Here is a 13,054-nt window from a genome sequence, read left to right as displayed (position 1 = left end):
AAATGAATAGATCGTGGAATTTGCAAGTGAAATTCTCTTCTTTGGATATACAGTAATATCATTTGGTATACAGCAATACAATAATTCTTTGACAGAGGAAAAAAAAGCGACAGATGCGGATGCGTGTCTTTGGGTATTTTGGAGCACATCTCCTGTGAACAATGAGAAACGGCGATGAAAAGTCTGTTTCAGTCAAGAAAAATCGAAATATCGAAATATCATATCGAAAAATTCATTTATTTGCTATGAATACTGGAAAATATTATAGAGTAATTAATAAAAAAAAAAGAGAAACCCAACGCAAACACGCATTTATGTCACGTCGAAATCCATCTACTACACCTTCACCACAAAATTCAAGCACAAAATGCTGGCGCGAACAGACGCATTACAATAAACCCTAATTATTGAGTTGGTAAATAAGTCGTGAGAGGTTTTTAGACTAAAAATGCACTTAAAAACAAAAAAAAACTTAAAAACATGTGCTGATTCTTTTTTTCTCTCAGAACATTAAAATAAAAAGTAAATAATAAAATAAGTAATAAAAAATAAAGTATAAAGTAAATAAACAATATATTATAAATAATATAATATAATAAATAATATAGTAAAAAATAAAGTAGAGAAAAGAATGGAAAAAATGGAGCGTTTGTGGCACGTTTTTGATTTCGTCGAGCTTAGGTGGGTACTCGTGAGAGGTCGCGTATGTAGAAGGTTTCGAAAGAGGCATTAAAATTTAAATAAAAAACCAAAAAAAATTTCGAAAACACAAAAACAAACAAACGGAAAACAAAAGGAAAAAGCTAAAATGAGGTGTTGAAAAAATTGCTGATCGAAGGTAGGAATAATAATGAAGAGAATATTAAGGACAAATTTATTGTAAGTTGTCCGTTCTAAAAATAGCTGAAAAAGAATGGATTTTTCCTTAAGATATAACCTATGGGCTGGTTGATACGTCTTTTAGGAAAATTCCCTCTCGCTTCTGCATATACTACACAAGTCACAGGTGTAGTGGCTTTATCGCCTCGATATAGAATTTAGAAAACAAATGAATGTTTGTTTTTGTTCATTTGACACCTAATTATAGTGATAAAAAGGATAAATTTGCAAAAATTAGAAAAAAAAACTCAGCTGTACAGTGTCGTGTCGCATAAAACAATAAAATTCTCTAACAAGGGATCAATACCAATATGCTGGTACTTTTTATTTATTTATTTATTTATTTTTGCAAATCTTGGTTTGCAAAACCCTCATTACTTCTATTCCTCAATCAAATATTTCGGTAGTTCAATCTATCGTCAAAAACCACGATGGACTTCGGATCTACTTGAATGTAGGTTTTTTTGCTACCATTTTAAAGCGGAACATCTAAATTTAAGCAGCGTTTTGCGGATCGAATCAAGTGGATTTTCTTGGATCTACTAAAACTGGAAGAAGATGCCACCTTTAGGCTATGAACACAAGTTATTGCGTTTCATTCTTTTCTTTTGTAGAAATGAAAAATTCGTAGGAGAACTTTCTTCCACTTTCATCCATACTCATGTGAAATGTATGCCTTACACGGATGAAAGTATAAGAATAATTGTTTTCTTTAATTGAACCAGACACGAGGTAGTTACAATCCTTTATTCGTGGCTAACATTTCAGCAATATCGCCTTCTTCAGAGCCTGAAAGGTTGAAGTCGAACGTAACAAGCGATCAGTACCAGAATGCTGGCAGTTTTTTTTTTGCAAATCTTTGTTTAAAAATTTGATTAATCCGATCAGATCCGAGTCCGATCCGAGTCCTAAACATAGAAGTTTCTTTGTTGGGCGGATAAGGCGTTTGATCGGATTAATCACGTTCGATTTCACCCTTTCAGACTCTGAAGAAGGCGATATTGCCGAAACGTTATCCACGAATAAAGGATTGTAACAACCTCGTGTTCGGCTCAATTAAAGGCATCAGCCCACGAATCTGAGGTGGTGCAGATTTCAGGTGGAGTATTCGTATATAGGATGGGAGACTACGGAGAGGGGGGTGATTCCGTCCATTTCTTCCTAATTGCCGTAAAAAACGGCCCGGAAGATACGGCTTCATTCGTTTTGGCGCACTACTTTCTAGGAGTTCGACTGGAGCGCGCCAGTCTTGTGCGGCGCCGCATCTTCAGGGCCATTTTTTACGGCAATTAGCAAGAAATGGACGGAATCACCTCCCTCTCCGTAGTCTCCCATCCCGTATATGAATACTCCACCTGAAATCTGCACCACCTCAGATTCGTGGGGTGATACCTTTAAAGAAAACAATTTTTGAAACATCAACATGCCGAGGTTTATCGAAAGTCGCACATGGAGTATAAGAATAGTTTTTTTTTTAAATAAAGAAGAAGTGGTAGAGACTGGTTGAACAAAGAACAAATCAGCATCCAAAGTACAAGCGCGCAAGAATGTATCGCTTATCAAAAAGGATGCGGTGTCATACTGTGTACGAACGGAGTGAAAGGGGTCAGAATTTGTTTACGTGGTTCTTGTTATCATCTTGTTGGTCTTCTCGATCTACTACACTGTAGTAGCTAGTGATAAATTTGAAAACTTAGATTAAAGCAGTGGAAAAATATCCTGAATGGTCGCCAACTGAAAAATATGTACAGGTACACACATAATCAGGTAAATCTAACATGATATACGTATCTATTAGTGTGCCTACATTTGATATTTTTTTGAATTTTTATATCTATTAACTACTTATCTATATTTTGCTATTTTTATATTAATTTATCAATATTTTTTAAATTTCTATTTCTACGATTTTTTTTACTATTTCAATTTTCCTTTTCTGCTTCCAATCTTTTCTTTGACTTCACAACGTCTTAATTTCGAATTCTGAAGACGGGTAAAAAATCGAAACGTCACGCTAATCAGAGTCCCATCTTAAAAAAAATCTTGTAGACACACTAACAGAAAACGTAAGCAGGAGTGTGCCGTGGTTCCAAGACACGAGAACGTTAGAATAACGTGGTGAGTTCATTGCCATCAGAAAACAACAGGAAAAAGAAAAGTGATGGGAATATATGTATTATAGATGGAAGAGATCTGAAAAAAAAATCCAAGGAAAATCAAGTTCAGATGTTTATGATAGAGGTATCAACTTGTTTTCCCAGAGAAAAAAAAATCAAAGTATAATCGAAATGATTGTTCCGAAACGATATCTGAAGGGGAAAAATCTTCCAAGAAGTTGTCCAAGACTATCTTGAACCTGTATTTTAAGAATAAAAGAATCCAAGAGTTGGTCTGATGTTGTTTGTGAAATTTCCTCTTTTTTTTTCTCAAGTGCAAAATAAGATAAGGTTTCAAACAGGTCCTATGCATGCAACAGCAGTTGACTTGCAACTAAACTGTTTGTCAGGTACTGTAGGAAAAATGAAAAATAAAAAAAAAGTTATTAAACAACTAACAACACAACATCCAAACAATATCCATTTCTATAACTTCATAAAATCACAAAATAAAACAAAAGTAAAAATAGATTTAAAAAAATGATGAATAAAATAAAAAATAACTTAATAAAATTACAAACTAAAATAAAAAGTGAATAAAAAGTAACGAAACAAAATAAAATTCACAAATTATTATTAATTAGCGCTCAATTCATGGCTACCACTACCAAACTGTTGACAGATTCGAGTGAAAAGGGGGTAAGCGAATCAATTGCGTAGTGAGTGGGACCGCGCATGACCTACAGGAATTAGCAATGTTTTCGACATAAAAGTTTGCAGATCTCATAGGAGGTGTCCTAGAACAAAGAGGGACGACCCGTAGTTCAATCACAATCACATTCACGCTTCAACGGAATCGTTGCAATAACGCTACAAGGGGGAAAAAATCCATAAAACGACTGGTTTTGTCGTTAAGTACCCAACTTGAGGAGGTCATTAGGGGGAACATGCGTCTACCGCATGCGACACCAGTAAAACCAATCGAGAATAAGTTCGATATAATAAATAAATAATAAATAAATTGATGAGCAACATAAATGAACAGAAAATATATGGTATAGGTCCGCCGAAAGAAAATGCACGGCTAAAAATCATGAGCCAGAAATAATCTATTGGCGAAAAGCACTGAATCCATAAGGATAATTTATGACAGAAATATATAAAGGAATCTTTTTACTGTAGTCCTTACAAAACCATTTAAAAAAATCCCACTTTAGAAGAAAAACTACCACGAATATTCGAGAAAATCGCGAAGGAGAGAAGTTGAGGGACGAAAATTCGTGTAAGTTCGCAATCGATTCGAAGTCACAGAAGATCAGTGAACGGTTGATCCAGTATCCAGTTCCGTTCTCAGCATGCGATTATTTCTATGAGTTTTTTCCTTTTCCATTAATTTACAGTATGCAGTGCAGAATTTTTCGCCATGTTTTTTCACCATGTAGTATAAAAAAAAGCTGGTAAAATTCGAATTGTATGAAATTCTATGAAACTATCAAATTCTCATTTCAACTTGGAACATACATTTGTTTGAAAAGAAAACATCAATAAACTATAAACAAATGAATGAAGCGCTATGAACAATCAGAGGAATTCCTGACTCAAAATTTGGAAATATTTTTTTTCTTCGAAAAATATATGTTAGTGGTGTATTTCCTGTTTCATTATGGTTACATAAGCAGCAAAACGCACTCGGATTGATCGCATTAGGACCGCTGCTTCACGTCTCGACAATTTTTTCCCCCCAGGGTATTCGACTACAATTACAAGTCAGCATTTGAAGAAGAGTACGGAGCAACATTTATTTTTTTTTGTTTATTTGAAAACATCCGCAGGTGTGTCATAAAACAGAAACAAGAAAAAAAGCCCAATTTTACCTTACTTTTATACAGCAAGGTAGGTCCTTTATAGGATATTGTGTGTAATTTTTAAAACCCAAAAAAAAAAAAAATTTTTTTTTTTTTTTTTTTTTTTTTTTTTTTTTTTTAAATTTTTCCCCCCCCCAAAAAAAGGGGGGGGGGGTTTGGTGGGGGGTTTTTTTTTTGGGGGGGGGGGGGAGGGGGGAGGGGGGGGGGTTTCCTCCCTTTCCTCCTAATTGCCCAAAAAACGGCCCGGAAGATGCGGCTTCAGGCGTTCTGGCACACTGTTTTCTACAGGGAGTTCGACTGGAGCACGCCAGCCGTGTGCACGCGCCGCATCTTCCGAGCCGTTTTTTACGGCAATTAGGAAGAAATGGACGGAATCACCCCCTCTTCATAATCTACCATCCCGTATACGAACACTTCACCTGAAATCCGTACCACCCCAGATTCGTGGGGTGATGCTTTAAACAACCAAAACTCTTCACAACAAAACTGATAAACTGAATTTATCCACCGATTCGTCTATTCTCATGAACCCAGGCAGCTAAGGAGGTCATTTTGTGTTTCTGTGGAACATTCAAAACACGTGATAGCAATGGAGCCTTGTATTGAAGACAGGGTGACGCAACCAAGAATATTAGAAACGATGTCTTTAAAAAAAATGTCAAGAGGAAGGATATCAAAGTGTGGAACAGTACGTACGAGTTGTTGCAACGGTCCTGTTTTTTTTTTTGTGCTGGCCGTTGACAAACTTATTTATTCGTTACTACTAACCCTATAGGAGACGAAGGACTTCCGGAACTTCCAGAGACTCTCTCTCAAATCTAGTCCAACCCTTTAAGTGTATCTTTAGCACTATTACAGTTTTCCATTTGCACATATTGGAACTAATTGCGCTTCCAAAACATGAATTGTCAAATAAATATCGAATAAGATGCATAGCCTTCAGGAAAATAATAATTTATTCAATAACTTTAATACTCATAGTGTTAAGTGTTAAGGTACATATGCTTAAGGTACACGCAAATATGGATGGATAAAATAAAATGTGCAACAATTTCATTTTTTCTTAAACCATTTCGGGGCTGTGCCTGTCTTCTGTGGTGGATGTGCAGGTTCAGGGGACATGGGATTCAAACTGCTCGCAGGTCTTTTCCCATTGCGATCGTTTTCAGCAAGTACTCCCAAAAACGGAACGAACTTCGAATTATGAGATAACCTGAAGACAAACTATCACACATTTACTTTAAGAAACGTGTTCAAAAGAGAACTGTAATATCTTCAGTGACCAACCATTCTCATTTTCGAAACACCTAATAAAAAACATCGCGAACGGTTTATCTGAAATACTTCGCGAATTCTTATTTAGTCGTAATTTTCAGTAATGATCATAGATTAACTAATTTTAGAAATGAGTACTACATGAATATAGGAAAGGGAGAAGATAAGAAAATGAAGAGGATCTGTACCAGTGTACACTGCAAACGATCTCTGGCCATCGAAAAACACATATTCTTTCCTCTCCTATTGAAAATGTTTAGGAAACATTCCCCCAATTGCTCATGCGATCTGTCAGCAAGCATACAAGTTTTAGCGACAAAAACAATAACGAACCAATCGGCACTCAATTTGTCCGCCTCTTCCTTAGTGCACTTCATCAGGTCGCTACAAATCAAGGATTCTGGAAAATTTGCATTAGTAATTAACAAAAAATCAAACAAATTTATTTATTTATTAAAGGCAGAATTCCTTACCAAAATTAGTGTTACTGCCTTTACACTTTACAAATACGGTGGATTTTGGTGCTATCCCTACATCAACAAAATTCTTTGACTCTGATTCCTCAATCTTTTCATTAGGGGCGAGGTGGAGCGAGCAGACAACATTCCGTGACGAAATACTGCGAACCCAGTCATAGAGGTGCGAAACTGAAAGAACAGTAGTGATGTCAGTGTTGTGCACGGGGAACAAACAATAGGATCTAAAAACCCAGTTACCTGGCTCTGCGCTAAGGAACTGCGCTTGGATTATTTGCTCTGTTCCGACAGGAACTCGAATAACTGTATGGCAGTAAGCTTTCAATTTGTTCTCCCGATTTTTTTCGATGACGTATTTCTTTGGAAGAAGTGCTCGTTGGGTGTGTACTTGGCTGAACAAACAAATAGGGATTCGAAATAGAGAAAAATAGACGGCAAACTTTGCATAAGCACAAAATAAAGCAAAAATTTGAAATATGTTGATTAAAAGAAACTCACACTTCTTCGTGTAGTTCTTTTTGTAGACTTTTTAAGTCATCTAATCCGATCTCGAAGAATTCATCACTTAATTCTGACTCAAGTGCACTAGATTCCGTAGAAGACCTCAACAATTGATATTCAGTCATTTCAACGATATTGCGTCACTTTTTTTTTTCTTTATATTATAAACAATTGGCTAAAAGAATAAGCTAGGAAGAGAATAGCTGATATGGTGGATGACGTCATAGCAATAATTCATGCACATGGAATTTATGCGGCAGCGACAATATATGGCTCGACAGCTGCTGGAACCGAAATTTTTGCAAAATTGAAAATACAATTGGGATTTGTTCATAACATGTAATTAATGCAGTAGTCTTCTTTCCAACAATACACATTTAATGTTTGAAATTAACAGCCAATATTGCTCAAATACTGCGAATCTCGTCAAATCTAAGGAAAAAACATTTATAACTTCGTTGAAAGAGCACTTTAGGAACTTCCAACCCACTCTTTTTTTTTGTAAAAAAATTGCTAATTTAAATGCTTTGAGGACTGCTACAAAGAGTGATAAATTTTTTTCCTAAAATTAAAATCGGGCACAGATGGTAGTCTTGGTTGAATTTCCACGTTCATGTTAGATCTAGGTTGCTACCTGTAGACTGCACGAACAACAAAAGAACATTCAAATAGCGAGACCAACAAAAAAAGAACAACTAACGAAAAGTTTCTTTTTCAGTAATCTATATTTTAAATTATCACTACTAGTTTGATTTTTTGTTATACGTTTTCTGAAAAATGCAAACAATAAGCAATAAGACGCAGAAAAAAGACGATCTTATCCACAATTCCATGACACTTCCTTACCACCTACAGAATTCACAAAATTTGGAGGTGAATGATCCACTATCAAGACTCTGGCACTTGCCAATTGTCTGCTTCAAACAGAATAACATAAGACAATGAGCGAACAGTGCAGGACGTCCGGTAGAAACTTCGCAAAGACAGAGAGGAGGCTATAGTGGCAATAACTATGCTGACAGGGGCTGCGCAACATTATCTGCGCTCATAACCCTTCTGCATATGTTGCAACACATAAAACCATACGACTCGGTGCGCACTCATGTTTACAATGCAAAAGTTGAGATGTTTACATTCTAGAGCAAAAATTTACATGGGAATTCTTCCTGGAAGATTTACCTAGGAGAAAAAAAGAAATCAACAGCAAAATTGAAAACAAAAAACTGAAAATTAAAACCTACTGCCGACGAAATATCACTGTCTGACGATCAGATGGAACAACAAGTGGATTGGTTAGCAGTGCAGTCGTCGAAGAGCCCTTAACAGTATATAAATTGTGAGCATATGTGCTTTCTCTCATGTCAAAAACATTTGCAGAAATAGAGGAAAGAAACGTTTGTCACAGTTACATGCAACTGGTCCGAGCGTCAGATCGTTTTGATCCGAGTATAGCCCTTGTGAAGTTTTTACCTTCACTGAAGCAGCATATCTTTGATTATGAGCCAAACAAACACAAAAAAAAAACGTGCTGGCACATATGCGAAAAAACCACACACGTAAAAATGAATGAGGAATGTGGTACATGTCGTGCACCTAGCAAATATAACTAAACCTGTTGAGGATGTCGGCTCAAACTGGGCTGACCACCACCGTCAACCCGCTGATTCGGCAAAGAGAACGAAGGAGCATCGAAAGACCTAAAAAATGAAGCTCATAGAGAATAAATCCTCGGAGTAAAGAAGTGAAATAAAGTCGCAAACATTAGCATTTACCAGTACCGGAAGGGATTACTCCAAATCCTAAACGGACATTATATTTTAGAGGTTACTAGACAGGGCTTTTTTTTTCTTAAATTTCGTGACCTGGCATCAAAAAATATGTGAAGAAAAGGTCTCATTTAACATACAAATGATAACACATCTGAACCGAAAACAGTGAACATCTAGATACTAAAGAATGCGGAACTTACTGCTCTAAAAACCTTGAAGAAAAGGAACTTTGAACTAGATTCTTTGAAAAAAGCTGTTTTTGCTTCGACACAAAGAAAATAAATAATGTGCGCACTACCTTGTCGCTACATTCTGCGTCTGAGGAATTTCCTTAGTGGCTCTCGGCTCTCTTTCTTCGCTCTCGGATTGAAATCTTAGATCTTTCTTGAATTGCTATAAGAGAAAAGTGATACAATAACCATAACCATAACCTAATTTTAGTGAAATGTAAATTTGGCTTTGACCTTACCGGGGCGCCACTATATTCAAACGTCGCTCTATTCTCGTTTTCTGCAATTTTCTGGCTGTAAGTCAGAAGCAGTGCGTCTTTTCTCGCAGTATCGTCAGCCAGTCTTATACTGATCTTCGCTTTTAGCTCCTCTGTAAGAGGTAGACGCTGGTATCTGAAAGGTAGCAACTAATTAAAAAACAGTTTTCCTTATTTTAGAGTGTTTTGATTCCAGTTTTCAAGTGAATTGAAGTGCCAAGCACATGTGACTACGGTAATATTTCCTTACGGATACGTTTTGTTCCAGTTTGTATACTGTGTTTTGTCGGTATGTGCTCTATCACATACAAATAAGAAAGAAAAGAGTAAATGGAATTAATATAGGAATAGGATAGTTGTCTTGTGTGGACTTAGACCGGTCATGTTTTTTGCTGTTCTTGGAACTACTGTCTTGTCATCGTCTAAAACTTATTCGCGAACGAAAGGAAAACTTTAACAACTTTAGGATACGTGTTTATGACAAAAATGCTCCCAGTTATATAATAAAAGGTTTCGGAAAGCTTCCAACATTGATAAATAGTTCTTTAGGACGCCGTCAAAAATCAGAAAGTGACGAGATTTACTAGTTACTTCGATATTTTGAAATTTACAAAATCTAGAATTTTATTATGCCAACATTTTTGCTGTTCTCTATCAAAACTTCAGAGGGGCAGTGTTGGAATTCGGTAGTTCGGTGACGACTTGTTGACTTCTTTCAAAAACTATCAAACCTCGAACTATACCCAGTAATTAAGAAGTTGGTATATTTGCACATAGACTGATTATCCGCGCGCGAACCCAGCAAGCCGGTTGGAGTGATGATAACGTAGACAGACATGGAGACAAAAGAGTAATCACGCCGTCATATCGAAATAAAATGAAAAGAGCAGCTCATGGAAAGTCAAATGAAAAACGGAAGCTTAGTATTTTTTTTTCTTGGTCTAAGAAACTAGAACTCTACCTGATCAAGTACCGCCCAGATGTGATACCGATGGAAGAAAGTGTAGTTCGTTCCAGTTCTTTTTGGCCTATGTACTGCAATTTAGCATCGTAATGTCGATACAGGAAAACGAAAAGCAACCTATACCTGCCGATTCATGTAAATACAACATGGAACAAAGTCATTTTGTAACCTTGTCAGATCTTCTCCATAGAGCGGGGAAAACCTCTCCAATATCAATAACAGAGATGCAGTCGCTGGAAATTTAAGTTCCATTCTTGTGCGTTCTGGAACCTGCAACTTTGGTTCGAAATTGCGCTCAATAATGGATTTTATAGTAAACGTCCGATTAATACAATAAATTTACAACCTCCAAGGCAATTGTAGCTACCGCTTCTGAAGTGATTGAGGAAGATGGGACCATTTCAAGAGTTGCATTATTTGGTAGTCCGCTAAGCCTGAATTATGAGATTATACCAAGTAATTTTGACTATGACAAAGTTTGACACATTTCGCAAAGTATTAAATGCCTATGATCAGGACTAGTTGAAGACATCGCCCCACGAATCTGAGGCGGTACGGATTTCAGGTGGAGTATTCGTATACCGGATAGTAGACTATGGAGAGGGGGGTGCTTCCGTCCATTTCTTCCTGATTGCTGTAAAAAACGGTACGAAAGATGCGGCGCATGCGCAAGGCTGGCGCGCTCCAATCGAACTCTTTGTAGAAAATAGTGCCCCGAAGCCGTATCTTCCGGGTCGTTTTTTATGACAATTAAAAAGAAATGTACGGAACCACCCTTCTCTCCATAATCTACTATCCTGTTTACGAGTACTCCACCTGAAATCCGTGCCACCTCAGATTCGTGATGCCTTTAAGCATGCAGCGGCAGCCGTCTTTCGTCGAGTATCGATAAGTCAGTTTTTCCACATATGCCACCAACAGCGTAGGCTGAAACGCAATGATGCCCTATTTTCTACAAAGCAACGATTTCTCCGTTCGTCCGTTAGGATTCCCACGCACACAGATCATATTTGAACTCGGGTCATCATGACCTGAAGCTTAGTGCACTTGCGCAGGGAGCTGCACGGTGGAGCGAGCGAGGGTCCCATCTAGATTCCAATCGCACGCTCCACAGCACCGGTTCCAACGCATCTACAACCAAACTTCAGCTCATTTGGACCCGTCTCTGCCACACAATGATGGTGTACTTTTGCCGTACTGAAGTCACGAAAAGAACAGGAAAATCCCGTAAGAGTAATGCTCAAACGAGCTACTTCAATGCGTTGTAACTCAGCGGTAGCTTATGGAGGAGTTTTTCCATCGTGCCTTTGCGAATATATGATAGACATGTGCCCAGTGAGATGGAGGGGGACTTTAGCACCGGAGCTGCAAGCCATTAACCATATGCGCTGCAGTGACAAGTCACCATCGAAAGGTTGAAAAATGTGTTACTCCGAGGGCAGCTAACTACGCCACTACCATTGTAAAAAAAAAGGATGTTTTCGCCGGACTGTGACCTGAATTTAGAAATCGATTTGATGTGCAGTCATCTGTCACCGTAGTCAGATCATCGCAGTAGACCCGAACATGCGTGCATTATAGCGGGGAACTGACACCCCACTTTGATAACAAAACGAACTAGTAAGAATTGGACAGCAATGAATTTACATTATACCTGAATGGCAGTGAAAGATCCACTCGACCCTTCTGACCAACAAGTTGATATGCTTCCACATCGAATCCGTGTTTCAAGCATGCTTCTTCCAACACCTGAGGAGATACAACTTGTTAAAACTCCCCCGAAATGGGAAAAATAAAAACTGCAGAAACACATGTACCTGTTTCAAAAGCGTACCAGGAGTCACTTTTACAGGGCATCTCCTAGCATTTGGGCAAAGCACTGTGACGCTCATGGTTAGACCCCTAGTATGGTGTTATTACTTACTGAGTTATACCTGAAAAAAAACTTCCAAAAGACAATAGACAAAAAGTGTCCGTGCACAGATCATTAATCATATATGGCCGGATCGAAACGCCCTGAAGTTCGGTGCAATTGCGTAAGCGGTTGCGCTCGAAGCTGCGCGAAGGAACCAGCAGTTGCGGTCGAGGTGGTCTCAGTTGAGGGCATTGCTTCAATGTGGCACAGTCGGATTACGGTAGGTGCGCAATGTTACACACAAAATGTAACCGATCCGTACGATGTTCACACACAGAGGATTAAAAGTACATAATCTCATAATCAATCGAACAGTTAAAAAGAAGAACATACTAAAAGGAGCACTGTGGGGTGATCTTCTTGAAATCAGTTTGGAAATAGCAATATACAACAAAACAAAATCGGAACTTTACTTACTATGGAGCGAAATCTCGAGAGGCAATCATCTCGTTGATTAGGTTCGTGTATTTCCATAACTATTGTGTTACTATTTTAAATATTAAAAAAAATGTGTGAGAATTAGGTAACATTGCAGACCATAAAGACATCTAGACTGCTTTTCGAACTAGGATACTTGGAACGCCATGAGGACATCGCTGCCCCATTCAGAGTGCAGAAAAGAGTGAAGCTAGCGGAGGTCCCATCTCAATCACAGCTGCTCGCTTCAGTGCGCCGCTTTGACCGCAGCAACTTACGCAACTTAGATCTTTCGACCCGACTATATTTTTTATACATAATCAGAATAAGTAATCACTGGTTAGAGAGCATGCTGTTAAGTACATTTCAATGTCACCTATGGGAATAATTAGCCCCCGCCTACCCTAGGA

The 13,054-nt window shown here is 37.8% G+C and overlaps 1 protein-coding gene across 1 annotated transcript; it reads right to left on the bottom strand.

The window, feature by feature from the left end:
* Nucleotides 1-5,893: 5,893 nt before the first annotated feature.
* On the bottom strand, nt 5,894-12,204 carry RB195_012937 (uncharacterized protein; the record flags this gene model as incomplete). The annotated part of the gene is made up of 14 exons (XM_064202543.1): nt 5,894-6,053; nt 6,449-6,515; nt 6,589-6,762; nt 6,832-6,983; nt 7,090-7,194; nt 8,334-8,410; nt 8,705-8,789; nt 9,160-9,254; nt 9,331-9,484; nt 10,310-10,383; nt 10,436-10,582; nt 10,659-10,746; nt 11,967-12,061; nt 12,130-12,204. 14 exons carry the CDS (start codon nt 12,202-12,204, stop codon nt 5,894-5,896), a joined length of 1,548 nt encoding a protein of 515 aa, XP_064058424.1.
* Between the last annotated feature and the right edge of the window lie 850 nt (nt 12,205-13,054).

The sequence above is a fragment of the Necator americanus genome, chromosome V (genome assembly GCF_031761385.1).
Source record: "Necator americanus strain Aroian chromosome V, whole genome shotgun sequence".
NCBI classification, from domain to species: domain Eukaryota; kingdom Metazoa; phylum Nematoda; class Chromadorea; order Rhabditida; family Ancylostomatidae; genus Necator; species Necator americanus.
Note: the sequence above shows the minus strand (reverse complement) of the source record. Positions and strands in the feature narration are given on the sequence as shown.